Source organism: Oncorhynchus tshawytscha, unplaced genomic scaffold (genome assembly GCF_018296145.1).
Source record: "Oncorhynchus tshawytscha isolate Ot180627B unplaced genomic scaffold, Otsh_v2.0 Un_contig_27_pilon_pilon, whole genome shotgun sequence".
Lineage (NCBI taxonomy): Eukaryota > Metazoa > Chordata > Actinopteri > Salmoniformes > Salmonidae > Oncorhynchus > Oncorhynchus tshawytscha.
The window spans coordinates 93553-118853 of NW_024609711.1; the positions used below are offsets into that span (position 1 = coordinate 93553).

Below are 25301 nucleotides of genomic sequence, written 5' to 3' on the forward strand. Positions count from 1 at the left end.
CTGACCCATAAGAGCGGCAGTTTGGGGCAAGGCTAGGGTTAGAATAAGCATAGCTGACAAATTCACCCAAATGTATATTTCTCTTGTGTACTTTCTCTTTTTCTCTCTTTTAAATCCCCATTTTGAGTAACACGCGCCATAGTGTGTTGGTCCGTTATCCTCTAGTGACTCCCCATCCCGCATGAGGGAGCGTAATCATCGACTGACACTAATTAGCATAACGCAACGGACATAAATATTCCTAGAAAACATTCCTATTCATGAAAATCACAAGTGAAATATATTGAGACACAGCTTAGCCTTTTGTTAATCACACTGTCATCTCATATTTTCAAAATAGGCTTTACAGCCAAAGCTAGACAAGCATTTGTGTAAGTTTATCGATAGCCTAGCATAGCATTTTGTCCAGCTAGCAGCAGGTAACTTGGTCACGGAAATCAGAAAAGCAATCAAATTAAATCGTTTACCTTTGATGAGCTTCGGGTGTTTTCACTCACGAGACTCCCAGTTAGATAGCCAATGTTGCTTTTTTCCAAAAATATTATTTTTGTAGGCGAAATAGCTCCGTTTGTTCTTCACGTTTGGCTGAGATATCGCCCGGAAATTGCAGTCATGAAACGCCGAAAAATATTCCAAATTAGCTCCATAATATCGACAGAATCATGGCAAATGTTGTTTATAATCAATCCTCAAGGTGTTTTTCAAATATCTATTCGATAATATATCAACCGGGACTGGTGGCTTCTTAGTAGGATAGAGAGAAACAATGGCCACATTTGTCCTTTACGCACCAAACACTCTGAGAGACTTCAGTTGACCACTGACGCAATGTTGACGTTCAGGCTCATTTTTCAAAATAAAAGCCTGAAACTATGTATTGTGACACTAGACACATTAGGGAAGCCATAGAAAAATGAATCTGGTTGATATCTCATTCACTGCTTAATAGGGACGTATAGGAACGCAGAGCCTTCTAAATAAGAGTTCCTTCCTGTTTGGATTTTTCTCAGGCTTTCGCCTGCAACATCAGTTCTGTTATACTCACAGACAATAGTTTTACAGTTTTGGAAACTTTAGAGTGTTTTCTATCCTAAGCTGTCAATTATATGCATATTCTAGCATCTTGTCCTGACAAAATATCCCGTTTACTACAGGATCGTTATTTTTCCAAAAATGAAAATACTGTCCCCTAGTCACAAAAGGTTATAATAGGTTCTAATCAATAGCCTAGAATGTGTTTTTGTGATTGCGTATCTTTTATCATCATTTTAGCTTTCTAGTAAATGAATACTCAACTAAGATTGTTGTGGTACGAACTCATTGAGACCCGGGTCCGTGCAGATTCCCGGATTATGCGACGTTCAGAACGAGACTGTGGAGGTAACTGATTAATTAGCGGCTGTTGTAAAATCGATATTCTGATATTCTTTGAGTTAATTTGGGAAATAGAAACTCAATAAAACTAATTTTCCCATGATTCCCCAGGTTAATGAGTTAATAATTGCTTGATTCAGTTAATCACGCAATTAGAAACCTTTAATTATTTGATGAGCAACAGTCGTCACATTAACTAATACAATGTCACGACAGTACCTTGTGAGGTTGGAACTTGTGGTTAAATATTATATTATGTAGAAGGTTGGAGCTATATATTGAGCAAACATATATATTATGTCGAAGCAAATCTTTTTTTATCATTTCAAAGATACCAACGTAGTATAAACTAAATGAATCAATCCATCGTGGATTTGACTTGTTAAGGTTAATATCACCCCACCTGATTGATACATGTAACTCCAAATGTTTAAAGGATGAGTGATTTTTTGTACATGTCTGGCCCTGGTTTGTATCACTGTAAGTCTCAGGCACAATATTAAACAGCTGTGTCTTCAGTCTGCAGGTTCGGCCCTGTTATAGTCATTATCTTGTTAGAGGAGTCTAAAGTGAGGCTGACCTTTTTTTCAGTGAATCCTTGTACACTGTGTTTCCAGTATATATTTGCCCAATCCACTCCAGTCCTTTCCCTGCAGGTTGTCGGATCCAAGCTGTCCAATAGCTAGATAAAGAGTATGAGACTTTACAGGAGGTGGTCAGTGGTTGACCTGGCAGAACAGTCATAGAGGCTGGCTGAGTGAGTTATTCACAGTGAACACCTTTGGGAAGAGAAAGAAGGAAGAGATAATTACAAGCTACAAATAGTGTCAAATTACATCAGTCTAATTCAATTTTCATTAATGTGTTTTTTCCCCCAGATCCAAAGAGACTCACAGGACACAGCTGCCAGCAGCAGCAGTAGAGATGCACTGAACATGGTTTGTGTTGAAGCTGAACTGGTTCTCTGGAATTGCACTTCTTTCCTCTCCAGGACTCGGAGGGACGTACTATGGGACAAAAAATGAGAGACTGTTTGTATAATAGAGAGGTGGAGAGAGTGAGAGGCGTCGAGCGACAAGTGATATTTGCAGGAATAAAATAACTCCCAATAGTAGTAGAACATGGTGGGGGTTAGAAAAGGCCTTGGTTGTGGCACATATGACATTGATAGTTTATTGCATTGTTAGTAATCCTAATATCTTGAACACAATTATTTCAATTATGGCTGTGCTTGTGAACATTGTCATTCTACAACATTAATCTGAGGGTATTGATGCTGCTTGTGTTGAATGGGGAAGTGGTTTTTGTACAGCTCTCTCAACACTCTCTCTCACTGTGTGTGTATCGGGCACAGTAATACAATGCTGTGTCCTCACTCTTCAGACTGTTCATCTGTAGGTACAGCTTACTGCTGGAGTCATCTCTGGAGATGGTGAATCTACCCTGTACTGTCTGAGAATAGAATGGACTCGATCCACCAGTGTGTATAAAGGCAACAAACTCAAGTCCTTTCCCAGGAGCCTGTTTCATCCAAGCCATATGGTAGCTACTGAATGTGAACCCAGAGATGGTACAACTCAGTGTGTTGGATTCTCCAGGCATTTTAATCACTGGTCCAGACTCAGTCAGTGTCTGACCATGAACACCTTTGGAAATATAAAGCAGAGATCATGATGAAGCAAATAAATCCTGATGTGTTGACTTATTCATTTGATTAACATTGTTAATATCCTCACCTGTTAGATAGACTGTCAGTAAGAGTACACCTGTGGTAGGAAACATGGTGATCTGTGTAGTTCTCTAAAGGTAGTTGAGACAGTTCTCAGCAGAAACAGCCTTTAAAAGAGACAATAATAAAGATGGAGGACAGGAAAGTTTTGCATGAGCTCCTCCTCACTGGGAGGACCAATCACAAGAAGCTTTGATAAATAGATCACGTGGTATGAGGTCATCTTGAGATGCTCTGTAATGAGGAAGAAATCCTGCTGTTTTTATTTAAATGTATCTATTTAATAGTTGTTATTTAGTCAACAACGTTATGAGTGATTTAACCTTTAATAGTTATTATTTACAGTGTTGTCCCATCGCTGCTAATCGCGAAACGGACTCAGGAGAGGCAAAGGTCGAGAGCCATTTGTCCTCTGAAACACGACCCCAAGCCACACTGCTTCTTGACACAATGCTCGCTTAACCCGGAAGACAGCTGCACCAATGTGTCGAAGGAAACACTGTACAGCTGGTGACCGAAGTTAGGGTGCATGCATGCGCCCGGCCCAGCACAGGGAATCGCTAGAGCGCGATGGGGCAAGGACATCCTAGCCGGTCAAACCCTCCCCTTACATGGATGACGCCATCTCATGGCTCTCACGGTTAAAGGTTAAACCATTCATAATGATTATGAATGCCTCTGTTCTGCTCGTTGTTTACAGTATGTTACCATAATTATTATCATTGATGCTTTGAAGAATTGCACAAAAGGTACAGATGGTGAGAATTGAACTATTGGTATCCCCAAAGATACAGCATATACTTGGACAATTAATATTTTGAGTTAAAAGTAAGTCTGTAATCAAAATTCTTCTTCTATATTTAATTATGCTCAATGAGGACATTCATTAATACCTACCAGGAATCCAAACTCTTATTTGGATTAGGCTGACATAAAGGTGAATGTAATTAAGATGATATTTACTGATCAAAGTGGCCAGAGGAGTGGATTAAGCTGCATTGACCTTGATGATTGTAACGTCTGCTTCCAACTCACACCCTCCACTGAACTCAGCTCACTTTCCAGCTCCCACTCTCAAACACCTAGATCCCCTGAACGCAGCTCACTCTCCAGATCCCAATCACCTGAATTCTAATCACCTGTTCACACACCTGTATGTCATTATCACACACTAGTTAAGTTCTTTGCACCCAATCACTGTGAGGTATTGTTTGATTTGTGAAACATGGCTTTCTGAGTGCTGGGTTTCCTGTGAGTGACTCCTCCCTTGTATGATAGTTTTTGCCTACATCACTAATGACCTTTTGCCTATTCCCTGCCTGTACTTTAGCTTATCGGATTTCCTGTTATCAACCTATTGCCTGATCTCCCGGACTACGTTACTATCCTTTTCCCTGCCTGTACTGTTCCCTTTTGGACCCCCTGTGTATGACCTTCTGCCTGCCCCTGGGCTCAGCTACCTGCCTCCTCCTGTGTATGACCTTCTGCCTGCCCCTGGGCTCAGCTACCTGCCTCCTCCTGTGTATGACCTTCTGCCTGCTCCTGGACCCAGCTACCTGCCTCCTCCTATGTATGACCTTCTGCCTGCCCCTGGACCCAGCTACCTGCCTCCTCCTGTGTATGAGCTTCTGCCTGCCCCTGGACCCAGCTACCTGCCTCCTCCTGTGGTCCTTTACAATAAACACCTGCTGCACCCTGCGCTTGAAACACTCTGTCCCCCATCGTGTTCATTACAATGAGGAATGATGGGGGCAGCAGGGTAGCTTAGTGGTAAGAGTGTTGGACTAGTAATGGAAAGGTTGCAAGTTCAAATCCCCGAGCTGACAAGGTACAAATCTGTTGTTCTGCCCCTGAACAGGCAGTTAACCCACTGTTCCTAGGCCGTCATTGAAAATAAGAATTTGTTCTTAACTGACTTGCCTGGTTAAATAAAGGTAAAATAAAAAATGATATGCTTTGAATTAACTTAGAATTGATGCTGGATCCTCAGTTTGTCTGTCTCACTTCCATTTGACACTGCCAGAGAGAGAGAAGTACTTGATCAGTTGTTGTACAGCCATGCAGACTCCTGTGTCTGGCACAATATTAAACAGAGTCTTCAGACTGTTCATCTAGAGATACACCTGTTTCGTGCTATTGTATCTGGAGATGATAAACTGACCCTGACCAGACTGTGGGTAGTAGGTGCTTCTGCTGTCATGGGTAGTGTAGAGTATTTCAAACTTGAAGAAAAGCTTACACACCATCTGTTGAAAGTAACATCAATGTCGTATAATCAGTAGCAGATGATGTGGGACAACAAGAAAGCTTGACCAGACAGGGCAGGAGTTGGAATGTTAGATACTTGTTCATGTGACAACAAGTAAGATTGACCAGACTGGACAGGATATCATATTTTTGTGTAGTTTGAACGTTAGAGGCTGGAGTCTTTTATTGTGTAGTGCTTTGTGATATTGTTGTATTATTTGCAGTAATGAAACTCAGTATTATTCTAGTATGACACAAAGAGAGGAAGTTGTACACCAGCTAACCTTTTTGTTAGTGTTGTTTTTGTACAGCTGCTTCACCAGCTTCAGTCAGTGTGCCTGTCGAGCACAATAATAAACAGCAGAGTCCTCTGATCTCAGACTCTTGGCCTCTAAGAACTGTGTGCTTGTAGAGACGTCCTCAGTCAGGATGAACTGGCCTTTCAGGGAGTCTGCATAGATAACATCTGTTCCTGAACCAGTGTTCATTCTCCCAATCCACTCAAGTCCTTTCCCTGGTTTCTGCCTTATCCAGTGAATGTTATGGCTCGTCATTGAATAACCAGAGATTATACAGGACACTTTAACAGTGTCTCCAGGTATTTTCACCTGAGAAGGTGACTGATCCAGTCTGATATCACAACAAACACCTGCAATATAAAAACATGTCAACACTCTTGAAGATGTGGTATTTACACACATTTTGAGTTTAACTATGATGCTCAGACATCCTTCAGTCACCATGTAATACTTTACTTACTGTCTATGGACATTACCATGACAACTAAACTCCAGACAGTCATCAGTTTCATTGTTCAGTGATCAGTCAGGTTAGTGCAGGGCTTGCTGTAATGTCAGTCCACGTTGCCTATGATGAGAAGGGCAGAGCTGAGCGTCTGATTATAAAGGGGTGAAAGGATGGAAGACTTTGCATAGACCGCCCACTAGAGGTTTAAATAAAGACTGAGAGAGAGATGTTTTTTGACAGTTGATAATGTCAGCATTGTTTCTCAGAACTGCACAAGATAACATGATCTATTAGGATCCCAGAAGATCTATGTTTGTTCCAATTCTGTTTAACATTAATCACCTTCATGGTACATATATTCAATATTGTATTAATTGTTTGATGAAATTTGACATCTGGTTTCATTTAAATAAGTTCATCAAATTGATAAACATTACCAAATAGGCCAAAATGGTTTTAGCTCCTAGAGATTGATAAATCATTTTACTAAGTGACTGCATTTATTATTGATAATGTTAGTTATTTCCGATTGTCAACTGAAATGGAATGGCTTTAAAGTTTTCAGTTAAAGTTTCAATAGGACATTCATACATTTATCTTACAAAGATGACAGGCATGTTTTACACTTTTCGAGTAATTATGGTTCAAATTTAGAGAATTATCTGTCTATTCTTTCCTATAGTGTTTATGGGGCCATAGGTTTGATGTCGACAGAGACTGGAGCACAGAATTGTCTCACAGACCCTCACAGTAAGGGAAGTGCGCATTCATGTGAGCATTCATGGGCAAAGGATTAGCATTTCAATTAATATAATTATCAACTGTGTCGTGACTCATGTCCTTCCCGCCCTTCTCAGTCTACACCCACTTCCCTTTGTCCACCAAGACGTCATATCGGCTTAGCCCACTAGGGAACCTCCCCTATCATTTCCTTGTAACCATATCTACTGTTGTTTGTTTATGCATTTCCGTGAATATTTAGTTAGTTAGTCAATAAATTATTAAGACAATTGATGTAAGGCTGATTCATAGTAAAGGCTGGGTTCGTGCAGATAACAATTTATGATGTTTGGAATGAGACTAACGTGAGGTAAAGAATAATTAATTAATTAGGAGACTAATTGATCAGATATTAAAATACCTGAAGAGTTATATTAGGAAAATTGTAACTTTGTAATCTGAAGATCCCCCAATTTACATGGCAAGAATGCCAGGAGGAGTAGGGATGTAAGAAACATGTTTGATCTCTGGCAGTGTCTGTCTGGTTACTAACAAACAAGGTGGTTGCAGTGATGAAGGTTGTGTCAGAACAGGGCAGAAGAAGGGTGTTTTTTGCATTCTGTCTGTCCTATAAAGACAGGTGTCTGATACATCACTGGATGCATTATGTATGCATAATGTAATCATAATATATGCACATACTGTACATACAGTGCATTCGGATAGTATTCAGACCCCTTGCCCTTTTCCACATTTTGATACAATACAGCCTTATTGTAAAATGGATTCAATAAATCACTCTACACACATAATGACAAAGCATGAACAACAGAAACCTTATTTACCTTACCTTATTTACATAACTATTCAGACCCTTTGCTATGAGACTCAAAATTGAGATCAGCTGCATTCTGTTTCCAATGTTCATCCTAGAGATGTTTCTACCACTATTACTGGACACAACGATTGAAATCTGAAAACTCAGAGACCCTCTTTAGATGATTTTTTTAATGTAAAAGATAACTGAATGAAACACTATTTACAGCCTAAGTTCATACTTGTGGTGGATGAAACATATTTAAGACACTACTTTCACTTTGACAAACAAAAGTATTTTGAATCAACGTCCATATTATACTTTTTTCTTGTAATACATTAAAATAGCAGTCTTCATCAGTACTGGTCTTTATTTTAATCATATGGAGAGAGAGAGTGCCCCCTGTTGGTGCATCAACAACACCAGCACCATGTATTTAACAGGTTTATCATTGTGTTATTATTTGATACATCATTAGAATTGTTCCTCATGTATCCCCTTGTCATGGTCTACTGGTCCTACCATACGTGTGTTTGTAATGCCAAGATGGTATTCTAACACCCCCCTCCAAAAAATGGAGAAAAAATGTAGGGGAAAAAATATGAGGAAAAAAGTATATACATTTACAAAATAACATGGGTAACGATTTACACACTTTCAATATTTGGAAGACCCTCAGTCCTCTATCAAATCAAATTGATTTATATAGCCCTTTGTACATCAGTTGATATCTCAAAGTGCTGTACAGAAACCCAGGCTAAAACCCCAAACAGCAAGCAATGCAGGTGTAGAAGCACGGTGGCTAGGAAAGACTCCCTAGAAAGGCCAAAACCTAGGAAGAAACCTAGAGAGGAACCAGGCTATGAGGGGTGGCCAGTCCTCTCCTGGCTGTGCTGGGTGGAGATTATAACAGAACATGGCTGAGATTTTCAAACGTTCATAGATGACCAGCAGGGTCAAATAATAATAATCACAGTAGTTGTAGAGGATGCAACAGGACAGCTCCTCAAGTGTAAATATGAACAGTTTAGGGTTCCATAGCCGCAGGCAGAACAGTTGAGGACAATACAGTGCCACTGACACGGCCTGCAACGGAAACATGCGGTCTCTCCTTCACTGCAGCCGAAGTGAGTAAGACATTTAAACGTGTTAACCCTCGCAAGGCTGCAGGCCCAGACGGCATCCCCAGCCGCGCCCTCAGAGCATGCGCAGACCAGCTGGCCGGTGTGTTTACGGACATATTCAATCAATCCCTATACCAGTCTGCTGTTCCCACATGCTTCAAGAGGGCCACCATTGTTCCTGTTCCCAAGAAAGCTAAGGTAACTGAGCTAAACGACTACCGCCCGTAGCACTCACATCCGTCATCATGAAGTGCTTTGAGAGACTAGTCAAGGACCATATCACCTCCACCCTACCTGACACCCTTGACCCACTCCAATTTGCTTACCGCCCAAATAGGTCCACAGACGATGCAATCTCAACCACACTGCACACTGCCCTAACCCATCTGGACAAGAGGAATACCTATGTGAGAATGCTGTTCATCGACTACAGCTCGGCATTCAACACCATAGTACCCTCCAAGCTCGTCATCAAGCTCGAGACCCTGGGTCTCGACCCCGCCCTGTGCAACTGGGTACTGGACTTCCTGACGGGCCGCCCCCAGGTGGTGAGGGTAGGCAACAACATCTCCTCCCGCTGATCCTCAACACTGGGGCCCCACAAGGGTGCGTTCTGAGCCCTCTCCTGTACTCCCTGTTCACCCACGACTGCGTGGCCATGCACGCCTCCAACTCAATCATCAAGTTTGCGGACGACACAACAGTGGTAGGCTTGATTACCAACAACGACGAGACGGCCTACAGGGAGGAGGTGAGGGCCCTCGGAGTGTGGTGTCAGGAAAATAACCTCACACTCAACGTCAACAAAACTAAGGAGATGATTGTGGACTTCAGGAAACAGCAGAGGGAACACCCCCTATCCACATCGATGGAACAGTAGTGGAGAGGGTAGCAAGTTTTAAGTTCCTCGGCATACACATCACAGACAAACTGAATTGGTCCACTCACACAGACAGCATCGTGAGGAAGGCGCAGCAGCGCCTCTTCAACCTCAGGAGGCTGAAGAAATTCGGCTTGTCACCAAAAGCACTCACAAACTTCTACAGATGCACAATCGAGAGCATCCTGGCGGGCTGTATCACCGCCTGGTATGGCAACTGCACCGCCCTCAACCGTAAGGCTCTCCAGAGGGTAGTGAGGTCTGCACAACGCATCACCGGGGGCAAACTACCTGCCCTCCAGGACACCTACACCACCCGATGCTACAGGAAGGCCATAAAGATCATCAAGGACATCAACCACCCGAGCCACTGCCTGTTCACCCCGCTGTCATCCAGAAGGCGAGGTCAGTACAGGTGCATCAAAGCTGGGACCGAGAGACTGAAAAACAGCTTCTATCTCAAGGCCATCAGACTGTTAAACAGCCACCACTAACATTGAGTGGCTACTGCCAACACACTGTCAATGACACTGACTCTACTCCAGCCACTTTAATCATGGGAATTGATGGGAAATGATGTAAATATATCACTAGCCACTTTAAACAATGCTACCTTATATAATGTTACTTACCCTACATTGTTCATCTCATATGCATACGTTGATACTGTACTCTATATCATCGACTGCATCCTTATGTAATACATGTATCACTAGCCACTAACTATGCCACTTGGTTTACATACTTATCTCATATGTATATACTGTACTCAATATCATCTACTGTATCTTGCCTATGCTGCTCTGTACCATCACTCATTCATATATCCTTATGTACATATTCTTTATCCCCTTACACTGTGTATAAGACAGTCGTTTTTTTTTGGAATTGTTAGTTAGATTACTTGCTTTTTATTACTGCATTGTCGGAACTAGAAGCACAAGCATTTCGCTACACTCGCATTAACATCTGCTAACCATGTGTATGTGACAAATAAAATTTGATTTGATTTGAAACTGGAACAGCAGCAAGGCCAGGTGGACTGGGGACAGCAAGGAGTCATCATGCCAGATAGTCCTGGCGCATGCTCCTAGGACTCCGAGAGAGAGAAAGAGAGAATTAGAGAGAGCATACTTAAATTCACACAGGACACCGGATAAGACAGAAGAAGTACTCCAGATATAACAAACTGACCCTAGCCCCCGACACATAAACTACTGCAGCATAAATACTGGAGGCTGAGACAGGAGGGGTCAGGAGACACTGTGGCCCCATCCGATGAGACCCCCGTACACGGTCAAACAGGAAGGATATAACATCACCCACATTGCCAAAGCTCTATACAATATTGTGCTATTGAGGTATAATGAACAGATATATATCTAGAGTACAGGGAACATAAGGTTGAATATATTATTATAGACCTGCTACATCTACTGTCTCTCTTTTATATTATGACATTTCAGCTAGATCTACGGTCTCTATTATATTATGACAGACCAGCTAGATCTACTGTCTTTATTATTTTACAACAGACCAGCTGTATCTACTGTCTCCATTTCACTTTGGCCATTGTTGCGGGCCTGCCCTCCCCTCAACAGCCTCAAATAGGCTATTTCATGTGGGTTGGGGTAGGGCGGCAGACACATTTCATCACGTTTCATTACATTTCATTACATCACATTTCATTTTTATATATTGCTTCTAAAATTAAATAAAATCACATATTTTATATTTTTAATTTCAAACAAGGGCATTAGCATGAGAAGAATTTACCAGTCCAAAACCGTGACATTGTTCCTCTTCTGCAGGCACCGTTACAGATTATACACAGTGGCTGCCAACGGTGTCCTCTCCATTAAAAAAATATTCCTCCACTTGGGAATCGCTAAATGAATCGTTCTACAACAATCTCTGTATCACCTTTCCGATCAATTTCTTCTAAAATTGTGTGTACATCTGTATATCTAGACTTAGGTTTAGCTTTCCCTGACTTAGTCGCCATACTGATTGATATATAAACAGCTGAATCTGCGCGTTTACCAAAACAATGCAGTGCGTAAAAGGCGTAGCTCCTTCCGGAATAAAACTTCAATAGCGAATGACTCTCTTTACGCCTGAGTTTACGACATGGGTTGGTCTTCCAACGCACAATCATTGGGTATTGAAGTTTACCTCAGCTCACTGGCTATCTACCCAGCTAGATTTCAAGACAAACAAACCAGTTGATTGTAGTGAAACCAAACATGACTGGAAAAGTCACTTTCTGTGTGGGTATTTACCTGGAATTTGTCATCGAAAATAGAATGAGACGGAATTCACGACACAAGCGGTTCACAAAATGTTTCGTGTTAGGCTATAAAAACCGATTTTATCAAACAAAAGACCATTCACTGTGTAACAATGAGCATTGGCATTGCAAACAGACGAAGATCGTCAAAGGTACACTATTTATTTTAATGCAGTTTGTGAATTTGTAAATCCTGTGCTGGTTGAAATTGTTGTTTTTTATGGGCTCTATCTTCAGATAATCGCATCGTATTCTTTCAGAGTAAATCTTTTTTTAAACTGACAACACAGTTGGATTAGCAAGATTCCTGGCTTTCGATACATGTGAGACACCTGTATTTTCATGAATGTTTAATATGACTATTTATGTAGCGATCACCGTATGTTGTGGAATTTCAGCCCGCAACCGGGTTCCGTGCTCAGAGGTTAACTAACCTCCAGACAAGCTTCAATGCCATACAACTCTCCTTCCGTGGCCTCCAACTGCTCTTAAACACAAATAAAACTAAATGCCTGCTATTCAACCGATCATTGCCCGCACCTGCCCGCCCATCCAGCATCACTACTCTGGACGGCTCGGACTTAGAATACGTGGATAACTACAAATACCTAGTTGTCTGGCTAGACTGTAAACTCTCCTTCCAGACTCACATTAAGCATATCCAATCTAAAATTACATCTAGAATCGGCTTCCTATTTTGCAACAAAGCATCCTTCACTCATGCTACCAAACATACCCTCGTAAAACTGACCAACCTACCGATCCTCGACTTTGGCGATGTCATCTATATAATAGCCTCCAACACTCTACTCAACAAATTGGATGCAGTCTATCACAGTGCCATCTGTTTTGTCACCAAAGCCCCATACACTACCCACCACTGCGACCTATACGCTCTCGTTGGCTGGCCCTCGCTTTATACTCATCGCTAAACTCACTGGCTACAGGTTATCTACAAGTCTCTGCTAGGTAAAGCCCCGCCTTATCTCAGCTCGCTGGTCATCATTGCAGCACCCACTTGTAGCACGCGCTGCAGCAGGTGTATCTCACTGGTCACCCCCAAAGCCAATTACTCTTTTGGTCACCTTTCCTTCCAGTTCTCTGCTGCCACTGACTGGAACGAACTGCAAAAATCACTGAAGCTAGAGATTCCCATCTCCCTCACTAGCTTTAAGCACCAGCTGTCAGAGCAGCTCACAGATCACTGCACCTGTTCATAGCCCATCTGTATACAGCCCATCTATCTACCTCATCCCCATACTGTATTTATTTATTCTGCTCCTTTTGCACCCCGGTATCTATATTGCACATCCATCTTTTGCACATCTACCATTCCAGTGTTTAATTGCCGTATTTTAAATACTTCGCCCCCATGGCCTATTTATTGCCTTAACTCCATTATTTTACCTAATTTGCACTCACTGCATGTAGACTTTTTTTTCTACTGTATTATTGACTGTATCCCAAGTCCATAAGTCCTGATTTTGCTGCTCCTGCTGCCGCTGCCTGTCACCACGCTGCTTGGTCCTGTTGTGGTGGGTGATTCTGTCACGGCTTTCTTCTGTGGACGAAGGATCGGACCAAAGCGCAGCGTTGTCAGTGTTCAACATGTTTAATAAAGACCATAAACGTGAACACTACAAAATGCCAGAACAACAAATGTGAAAAACCGAAACAGTCCTATCTCATATGTGTATATACTGTACTCTATATCATCTACTGCATCTTTATGTAATACATGTATCACTAGCCACTTTAACTATGCCACTTTGTTTACATACTCATCTCATATGTACATACTGTACTCTATATCATCTACTGCATCTTTATGTAATACATGTATCACTAGCCACTTTAACTATGCCACTTTGTTTACATACTCATCTCATATGTACATACTGTACTCTATATCATCTACTGCATCTTTATGTAATACATGTATCACTAGCCACTTTAACTATGCCACTTTGTTTACATACTCATCTCATATGTACATACTGTACTCGATACCATCTACTGTATCTTGCCTATGCCGCTCTGTACCATCACTCATTCATATATCTTTATGTACATATTCTTTATCCCCCTACACTTGTGTGTATAAGACAGTAGTTTTGGAATTGTTAGATTACTTGTTGGTTATTACTGCATTGTCGGAACTAGAAGCACAAGCATTTTGCTACACTCGCATTAACATCTGCTAACCATGTGTATGTAACAAATAAAATTTGATTTGATTTGGTGCATAGACACAAAGACAGAAGACATAGATATAGATAACACAAAGTACCCACAGGATATGGCTGCCTAAATATGGTTCCCAATCAGAGACAACGATAGACAGCTGCCTCTAATTGAGAACCAATCCAGGCAATCATAGACATACAAACTACCTAGAAAGGAAAAAGCCCCATAAACATACCAAACCTCTAGACAAGCCAAAACACATACATCACCCATGTCACACCCTGACCTAACCAAAATAACAAGGAAAACAAAGAACACTAAGGTCAGGGTGTGACAACCTTCAGCTTGTTGTATCCAGAGCAGGTGAGTGTTAGAAGCAGAAGTTATGCTTGGGTAGATTTGAACTACTACGCCCAACACTAATTTTGATAGACACACTTGATAAAAACACATTCTTAAACATTCTCCCCTATAAACAATTATAATCAAGACATACTAAAGTATGAGAAACCTGATAGAGCAATTTGTTATTTTAGTTAAGGACTCATTGTTGAATGCAATTCTTGAAAAATGTGTTAATATGTATTACCAACACAGACCATGAATATGGTCTGTCAATAACATTGTGTGTGATGAGTAGCAGTGAATGACTGACAATATTAAATTATATAATTCATACAACTGTTGACAAACCAATAATTAAAATTAAATGATTTGATCCATCTCACCATTTAATCAAATTCAAATTGTGTTCATGTGGTTGATGCAAAAAAGCTTTTTATCCGCAGCTGAAACAAGAGAGTGAGAATCAGATCATGAAAGTGTTTAGGGACAGTCCCTACAGTCCCTGAGATACTTAACTGCCTATCTGAATCATCAGAGACGCTAAACTGGGACCCTGAAACACCCAGGTGACAGACTGGAGTTCACCATGCGTGGTGCTACACAGCTGTGAGAGTCACATATGAGAAGAGAGGGGTAGGGTGTGTGAGAGAAACAGACACAACTGTGAAAAGGAGAGCAGGGTCAGTGTGGAACTGAATGGATTATCAGACGGATGGAATGGAATGGAATGGATGCATGAATACTTACTTCTCATACAGTTTGACCACATTATGGGAAAAATGCTGTATCAGTGTGACCTGACATCTTTATTGAATAAAATTGTGGAAAGCTTTTCAGTACAGGGCAAATGCTTAACTTCTTTCGGATCATTGGGATGCTAGCTTCCCACCTCGACAACATCAGGTGAAATTGCAGAGCACAAAATTCAAAATAGAACATTTCGTAATATTAAAACATTAAAAAAAATACAAGTGTTATACACCATTCTTTAGCTTAGAATCTTGGTAATCGAAACGCTTTGTCCGATTTATAATAGGCTTTACGGCGAAAGCATAGCATTTGATCGTCTGAAGACAGTGCCTCACCCACTTCCTGCATTAACATGAATTCATAACCTGACAGGTGTCAACTCAAAAATAGCGATAAAATAAATCACTTACCTTTGAAGATCTTCATCTTTTTGCAATCCAAAGGGTCCCAGTTACACATTGAATGGTCATTTTGTTCGATAAAGTCCTTCTTTATATCCCAAATATGTCAGTTTTATTTGGCGTGTTTGATTCAGAAATCCACCTGTTCTAACTCGCCCAACATGCCTTCAAAGAAATCTAAAAAGCTACCTGTAAACTTATTCCAACAATTCAAACAATGTTTCTAATCCAACCTCAGGGACCCTAATATGTAAATAATCGATACCATTTTTATATGGAATATACTGTGTTCAATACCAGAGAAAAAGGACAGGGAGCGCGCACTCATTCACGCGCACCAAACGACTAGAGTCCTTCTCAGGGATACTTCGAAAGAATACGAATACTTCTTCATTTTTCAAAAAACAAGCATGAAACCATTTCTAAAGACTGTTGATATCTAGTGGAAATCATAGGAACTGCAATCTGGGTTAATTATTAGACTTTCCCACAGAAAAGCATTGAAAAGTCCAATGACCTCAAAATGTTTTTTCCAGGATGGATTGTCCTCGGGATTTTGCCTGCCAAATCAGTTCTGTTATACCCACAGACAATATTTTAGCAGTTTTAGAAACTTCAGGGTGTTGTCTATCCAATTCTACCAATTATATGCATATCCTCCCTCTGGGCCTGAGTAACAGGCAGTTTACTTTGGGCACGTTTGTCATCAAAACTTCAAAATACTGCCCCCTAGCCCAAAGTAGTTAAGGATAGGTCCCAAGGAGGTTTTTCTCTGCGAGAGGCAGGCTAATATATGTGAAGAGTAGGTTCCTTTAACAATAGGTCCCAAGTGGAGGTTCTCTCAGAGAGCCAGGCTAATATAAGTGAAGGGTAGGTTCCATATAGGTGTCACGTTCATTTAATGGAGGAGACCAAGGCGCAGCGTGATATGAATACATGATACTTTTAATAAAGACGGACACTAAACAAACTATACAAAATAACAAAACGAACGTGAAGCTGGAATATAAATGTGCAAACACAGGCAACTAGACATAGACTATAACCCACGAAATACCCAAAGAAGATGGCTGCCTAAATATGGTTCCCAATCAGAGACAACGAAAAACAGCTGCCTCTAATTGAGAACCAATCTAGGCAATCATAGACATACATAAACACCTAGATAGTAAACAACCCCCATAAATATACAACACCCCTAGACAGTACAAAAACACATACATCACCCATGTCACACCCTGACCTAACCAAAATAATATAGAAACAAAGAATACTAAGGTCAGGGCGTGACAATAGGATAGGTCCCTAGTGGAGGTATTCCCCTGCGAGATCTGTAAAAAGGACAAAAGTCCCAGTTGCAGTGAGTTTTTTCAATTAAGAAGAGAGTTCTAGAAGATAGTGAGTTAAAAAAACAAAAAGAAAATACAGGATTTTCGAACACTGTTTGATTTACGTGTAGCAGCAGTATCAACATGGAGAGAGGCTGGTTTATGCCCTATGGGGAGAGGGTGCGATGAGAGATGATGTGGGTTATCAATAATAGTGATTTTTGAGGAAGTACTGGAATAGGACATAAAGTCCGTATTCTCAAGTAATAGATTCGAAGACGTTTATGGTATCGGTTATAATACAAGGTATTAAGTGCAGTGACCAATCAATTATTATCAGGGGGAGCGTGTAGTGCTATCTTAGAAAATAGTTAATAGAAAGTGTGTACAGTCGTGGGCAAAAGTTTTGAGAATGACACAAATATTAATTTCCACAAAGTTTGCTGCTTCAGTGTCTAGATATTTTTGTCAGATGTTACTATGGAATACTGAAGTATAATTGCAAGCATTTCATAAGTGTCAAAGGCTTTTATTGACAATTACATGAAGTTGATGCAAAGAGTCAATATTTTGCAGTGTTGACCCTTCTTTTTCAAGACCTCTGCAATCCGCCCTGGCAAGCTGTCAATTAACTTCTCAGCCACATCCTGACTGATGGCAGCCCATTCTTGCATGATCAATGCTTGGAGTTTGTCAGAATTTGTGGGGTTTTGTTTGTCCACCCACCTCTTGAAGATTGACCACAAGTTCTCAATGGGATTATGGTCTGGGGAGTTTCCTGGCCATGGACCCAAAATATTGATGTTTTGTTCCCCGAGGCACTTAGTTATCACTTTTGTCTTGTGGCAAGGTGCTCCATCATGCTGGAAAATGCATTGTTTGTCACCAAACTGTTCCTGGATGGTTGGGGGAAGGTGCTCTTGGAGGATGTGTTGGTACCATTCTTTATTCATGGCTGTGTTCTTAGGCAAAATTGTGAGTGAGCCCACTCCCTTGGCGGAGAAGCAACCCCACACATGAATGGTCTCAGGATGCTTTACTGTTGGCATGATACAGGACTGATGGTAGCGCTCACCTTGTCTCTGGACAAGTTTTTTTACGGATGCCCCAAACAATCGGAAAGAGGATTCATCAGTGAAAATGACTTGTCCCCAGTCCTCAGCAGTCCAATCCCTGTAACTTTTGCAGAATATCCGTCTGCCCCTGATGTTTTTCCTGGAGAGAAGTGGCTTCTTTGCTGCCCTTCTTGAAACCAGGCCATCCTCCAAAAGTCTTCGCCAAAGGTCTTCTTATGAATGTTGAACGAGTGAAACCGGTGGATTACTGAATAAAGCGTGCCAACTAAAGACTTTTTGGGATATAAAGAACGACTTTATCAAACAAAACGAAAATTTGTGATGTAGCTGGGACCATTGGGATTGCAAACAGAGGAAGATCTTCAAAAGGTAAGTGATTTATTTAATCGCTATTTCTGACTTTTGTGACGCCTCTGCTTGTTTGGAAAATGTTTTTAATGCTTTTGTTCCCGGGGCGCTGTCCTCAGATAATCACATGGTATGCTTTTGTTGTAAAGCCTTTTTGAAATCTGACAAAGCGGCTGGATTAATAAGAAGTTAAGCTTTTAACTGATGTATGACACTTCTATTTTCATGAATGTTTAATATTACAATTTTTTTATTTTGAATTTCGACCTCTGCAATTTCACCGGATGTTGGCGAGGTCCCACTGCTCTGCAAGAAGCGTCCCACTGATCCGCAAGAAGTTAAGCATATAGGAATAGCTATTTCTTTGTTAAGTATTTAACAGAATAGCCGCATGTGTGCACTCCCTCAAATCGTTTGGAGAAAATATCCTTTCTATTTACTTCAGCTTTGTTCAATTGTATTCTTCATACTATAAAATAATACCACGTAATTCTAAGCAAATCTTGTCTACTAAATGAACTAGTGTAGCCCACAGCCGTTTGGCATGGCCAGATCAGGACCTAACAAGAAAAACTCAAAGTATGCTATTCTGTTCATCTGGAATAGACTACATTTTCTTCATATCATGCTTCTTTAGACCTGTCTAAAATAAATAATGGATTCATTGTGATGGTGTGGGATTTATTACATGGATTCATTAGACTTTTTAAAATGTAGATGTTCCAAAGGTCTGCATCGGTGGCTTGTATGGAAGCCAGGAGATGCTAAATGTGTTTATATCAATTCACGATCATTTACTGTGATACAGTTATTTTCTTGACAACATTTTGTGACCGCCACAGCCCTAGGTCTGTGGAATGTTGTCCCACACCTCTTCAATGGCTGTACGAAGCGGCTGGAACTGGAACACGCTGTCGTACACATCGGCCAAGTGCATCCCAAACGTGTTCACTGGGTGACATGTCTGGTGATTATGCAGGCGTTGGAAGAACTGGGTCATTTTCAGCTTCCATTACGTGTACAGATCCTTGCGACATGGAGCTGTGTTATTATGCTGAAACATGAGGTGAGCGGCAGATGAATGGCACGACAATGGGACTTAGGATCTCGTCACGGTATCTCCATCAATGAAATGCAAATATGTTTGTTGTCCGTAGATTATGCCTGCCCATACAATAACCACACTGCCACCATGGGGCATTTTGTTCACAACGTTGACATCAACAAACCGCTCACCCACACGACGCCAAACTCGAGGTCTGCAGTTGTGAGGCCGTTTGGACGTACTGCCAAATCCTCTAAATCGACATGGGATGCAGTTTATGGTAGAGAAATGAACATTCTCTACTTCCCTTCCACCAGACTTCCCTTCCACCTACACACACGACATTACACATACACTTACATGCTGACCAGACCGAACATGTCGCGTGCGCGAGCGTCGCAAAATAAATTTGAAATCCATGTTATTCAATTATTGCACCCACACTGCTCACGCGCGCCAATGAGCGTCTGCGTTACCATGTGCTAAAATAGAAGTCATTCCTATTTCTGACGCAGATCATGCTGAAAGTCCTGCCTCTCCCATCTCCTCATTGGTTTATAGAAGCAGGTACCCACGTGCCATCTCCTCATTGGTTATACCCACGTGGGTGATTGAAAGACGAACGTTGTTGCCGGTTGTCATGGTAATACAATGAAAGTGTAGATGCGATCACCATATAAGTTCAAAGATGAAAAAGCCTGGAAGGAGGAGAGATGACTAGAAACGATTCAGGTTGGCCGTTTTATGTGTGGATTAATTGTCGGAGTAGAGGTCCTTGTGCATTTCAGGTAAAATAACAACTCAATGTTTATATCCCAGGACAAATTAGCTAGCTACAGCAAGCTAGCTAAATTGGACAAATTAACGTTAGCCTGCACTTGCTAGCTAACTATCTAAATTGCCATACATGTTTAATGCTTTTTGACCTGTCCCCTAATGAATGTGTCATTGGTTCAGAGTTTGTTTTGATATTGTAACCTGCGTGTCGTGATCGCGTTTGGTGTGGGGGGGCAAAATAAATGTATGCACGAAAGTGTACGATGGCGCACAGCCATCTGGTTCATCCTTGGGAGCAATTTCCAAACGCCTGAAGGTACCACGTTCATCTATACAAAATATAGTACGCAGGTATAAACACCATGGGACCACTCAGCCATCATACCGCTCAAGAAGGAGACGCGTTCTGTGTCCTAGAGATGAATTTACTTTGGTGCGAAAAGTGCAAATCAAGCCCACAACAACAACAAAGGACCTTGTGAAGATGCTGGAGGAAACAAGTACAAAAATATCTATATCCACAGTAAAATGAGTCCAATATCGACATAACCTGAAAGGCCACTCAGCAAGGAAGAAGCCACTGCTCCAAAACCGCCATAAAAAAGCCAGAAATGTAAACTTGAGTGTATGTAAACTTCTGACCCACTGGGAATGTGTTGAAAGAAATAAAAGCTGAAATTAATAATTCTCTTTACTTTTATTCTGACATGTCACATTCTTAAAATAAAGTTATGATCCTAACTGACCTAAAACAGGGCATTTTTAGTAGGATTAAATGTCAGGAATTGTGAAAAACTGAGTTTAAATGGCTAAGTTGTATGTAAACTTCCGACTTCAATTGCAGGTGCTCCTTTTGTCTAGGTGGGAAAGGGGCAGTGTGGAGTGTAGGTCTGTAGGGTTGATATCTGATTGGAGGTTAACTTTACAGTAATGCCAATGGTCAACAACTCAGATTTTGAATCCAAACAAGTCAGATGTTATAAAAGGGTCTTGGGTTCATTGTCTCTTTCTTTTTTGTTCCTGACCTGCTGTAGTGAGATGTACACTGTCTCCCTTCCTTTCCCTCTCATATGAGCTATAGGCCATGGCACAAGCCATGGTTTCTTTGTCTCTCTCTCTCTCTCTGATCATGCTTAGAATAATGCTTGGTAATGCGTGTTAAACCCCGTGGACCCCGAGCAAGACCTAACCCCCGGTGAACATGGTTTGTGAGGACGCTGAACTGATGGGAACAATACTTATTTACTCCAACTGAGTGAGAGAGACTCTTTTTATATAAAGAAGGGAATTGATTTGCATCAAAGTCAGAGATTCAGGATTAAGTACAGATTACAAATTACTAGTATCACAGTGACGTTGAGTAGAACAATTATTTATCATAATAATAATCCAAAAATCTCTTATGGAATGCATTGTGCAGCATTATGAATGGCTCTGTTCTGCTCGTTGTTTACAGTCGTTGATCAAATTAAAGTTGGAGCCAGTTGAGATTCCAGAATATGTACAGGTCAGTTTGTGGGATTCTCCAGGCATTTTAGCCACTGGTTCAGACTCAGTCAGTTTGGCCCTGAAAACATGTAGAAATTCAAAATCACAAACAACATTTGACAAACTATCAAATAAAAATGTTACTTTGAAGTTCGAACACATCCAGTCGCTTTAATCTGTAGGTCATAATTCTGTAGTTTGTTAGTTAAAGTCACAATTAAAACTATTTTAAAAGCCTATTGTCTGAGAGTGATTGTAGTGGACACAACAGACTCACATATGAACACACCTTGTATGAACACACCTTGTATGAACACAGCCATAAGTATTAAACTACAGACAGTCAGGATTCGTTTATAGGGATAATATTGATATCAGTGTTTTTTTTCACTACTGTTGAGTATGTGTGTTTAAAACCTTTTACAGCTGCTGTCCCTGTACAGGGACCAAATCAGTGGAAATTTCAGAGCGCCAACTAATAGTCCTCGATACAACTCAAACTTTAATTAAAACACACATGCAGGGTACTCAATTAAAGCTACACTCGTTGTGAATCTAGCCAACATGTCGGATTTGTAAAATGCTTTTCGGCGAAAGCATGAGAAGCTATTATCTGATAGCATGCAACCCCCGAAATAACCAAATGGGACGTAAACAGAAATAATTAGCGTAGCCGGCGCTACACAAAACGCAGAAATAAAATATAAAACATTCATTACCTTTGACGAGCTTCTTTGTTGGCACTCCTATATGTCCCATAAACATCACAATTGGGTCTTTTTTTTGGATTAAATCCGTCCATGTATACCCAAAATGTCCATTTATGAAGCCCGTCTGATCCAGGAAAAAAGCACCTTTCTAAAACGCAACAGCGTTTTTTTAAATTAAAAAAGTTGCCTATAAACTTTGACAAAACACTTCAAACTACCTTTGTAAACCATCTTTAGGTATTAATAAACGTTAATAATCGATCAAATTGATCACGGGGCGATCTGTATTCGATAGCAGCAAGTCTTGAAATCATCGTCCATATTCTCCCTTTCATAACTTCCTTCGGTGGACCCCAAGACAGGAAGTGCCTATTCGTCATCCCACCAAGGATAAACTACAACTGAATTGCCAGTACTGGCAAAATTGTGCGAAAGCGGTAGGCATTGTAAACGGGGCTCTATCTATTTTCCCTTGCCATAGACAATACAGAGACTGGCGGATGGATATTTTTTGTGTGTTTTTGGTGAACAGTTTTCCTTGCGATTTTGTCTCCTAAACACGTTCTGTTATAGCCACAGACATGATTTAACCAGTTTTAGAGACTTCAGAGTGTTTTCTATCCACACATACTAATCATATGCATTTACTATATTCCTTGCATGAGTAGCAGGACGTTGAAATCTTGCGCGATTTTTAACAAAAAGCTGCGAAAATTCGCAGCCTCCCTAACATCAAAGAACAGACATACCTTTTTGCCACACACTGAGATCAGTGTTAATCAGTTTGTGTATGGCACTGCAGCATCGTGTGTCACTATAATAACACTCAACAGTCTTCAGTCTTCAGGCTTTTCACCTTGAAACACAGCTGGTTTTTGGAGCTATGTTTGGTTATGGTGAACTTCCCCGAAGAGACTGGGCAAGTATAGTGCCAGTGCCCCAATCAATTTGCCCAATCCACTCTTGTCCTTTCCCAATCTACTCTTGTCTTTTTCTGATGGAGCCATTGCATCCAGTACCTACCCATGGAGATTCCAGAAGCTGTACAGGACAGTGTTACTGACTCTCCAGGTCTCTTTCCCATTGGCTCAGAGGAGGTGAGTGACTGCCCCTGAACAGCTGAGAAACAGATAGTTTAGATGACTGTGACCCTCCAGCCTAATAGCACAGCTCCCCTCCTCTCTCCTACACTGGACAGAAATAACTCCAGTTAACTCATCTGAGATGAATGCCAAGAGGAACACACATTCTAGAACTCTCATTGTGGGGAAGTTATACAAATTCTGGAAATAAAGGAGGAGACTGGAAGGGGTTAACATGAATGAATAGTAACCCCATCTCTGTACCCAACACATTCAATTAGTAGTGAATTTCAAGCACAGATTCAAGCACAAAGACCAGGGAGGTTTTTCAATTACACATATTTTCAAGCGTGGTGGAGGTTGCATCATGTTCAAATGAAATCATATTTATTGGTTACATACATGTGTTTAGCAGATGTTATTGCGGGTGTAGCGAAATGCTTGTGCTTCTAGCTATGACAGTGCAGTAATATCTAACAGTTTCACAACATATACCCAAAATACACATAAATCTAAGTAAGGAATGGATTGCACATATATAAATATATGTCAGAGCGGCATTGGAGATATTGTGGCATAGTATAGAATACAGTATATACATATGATTTGGTTGATGCAGTATTTAAACACAAAGTGACTGTTAACTGTATGATTGTCATCGGCAAGGATTAGTGGGTTAATATATATATTATTAAGCATAATATAGCTATAAGCACAGGAAAAATCCTAGAGGAAAATGTGATTCAGTCTGACCTGGCCAAGGCTTTCGACTCTGTCAATCACCACATTTTTATCGACAGACTCAACAGCCTTGGTTTCTCAAATGACTGGTTCACCAACTACTTCTCAGGCAGAGTTCAGTGTGTCAAATCGGAGAGCTTGTTGTCTGAACCTCTGGCAGTCTCTATGGGGGTGCCACAGGATTCAATCCTCGGGCCAACTCTTTTCTCTGTATACATCAATGATGTCGCTCTTGCTGTTGGTTATTCTCTGATCCACCTCTATGCAGACGACACCATTCTGTATACTTCTGGCCCTTCTTTGGACACTGTGTTAAATAACACAGTGTGGCCTCCAACTGTTATTAAATGCAAGCAAAACTAAATGCATGCTTTTCAACTGATCGCTGCCCTCACCTCCCCATCCGTCCAGCATCACTACTCTGGATGGTTCTTGAAATATGTGGACAACTACAAATAGTTGGGGCGGCAGCATAGCCTTGTGGTTAGAGCATTGGACTACTAACCGAAATGGTTGCAAGATCAAATCTTTTTGAAATTTCTCCAACCCACTCCAGTGCTTTTCCTGCAGGCTGTCGTACCCAACCTGTACAGTAGCTGGTGCTGGTTACTGAATACCCAGAGACCTTACAGGAGAGGGTCAGAGGATGTCCAGGCTGCAGGGTCATAGAGCCTGGCTGTGTGAGCTCAGTCTGACAGAACACACCTGTAAAACAAAACAAAAAAAACAGTATACAACTTTTCGTGAAACATATTTTCAAAATAATTTGACTGACTATTACTCTGTTGTTTGTTCATATATTGCTCCCAGAAACTCACAGGAGGCCCCTGCCAGCAGCGGCAGATGTGCAGGAAACATGATTTGTGTTGAAGTTAGACTGGTGGGAGCTGCACTTGTTTATTACAAATGAGTGAAAGACAGGTACACACTTTTCTTTATATGCAGAGAGAAGAGGGGTGGAACTTTGCATACAGCTGAGAGAGTTGGTATAAGAAGAGAGAGAATCAACTAGTATCACACTGACATGTTGAGTAGATTGATTGGTATGAGCTGCAACAACCTGCATTACAAATTTGGAATCTCACTTTGTTTACA

At 41.0% G+C, this 25301-nt stretch overlaps 1 long non-coding RNA gene and 1 gene segment (V, D, J or C); both read right to left on the reverse strand.

Moving 5' to 3' along the window:
- Positions 1-5657: 5657 nt before the first annotated feature.
- On the reverse strand, positions 5658-25064 carry LOC112232675. The segment is given in 3 exon segments: positions 5658-5828; positions 24741-24911; positions 25025-25064. Coding segments are annotated over 3 exon segments (360 nt in total).
- Positions 5957-6295, reverse strand: LOC112232679. The gene is made up of 2 exons (XR_002950676.2): positions 6110-6295; positions 5957-5999 (listed from the first exon to the last, which is right to left on the reverse strand). It is a non-coding gene; the product is annotated as an uncharacterized LOC112232679 (long non-coding RNA).
- Positions 25065-25301: the final 237 nt, after the last annotated feature.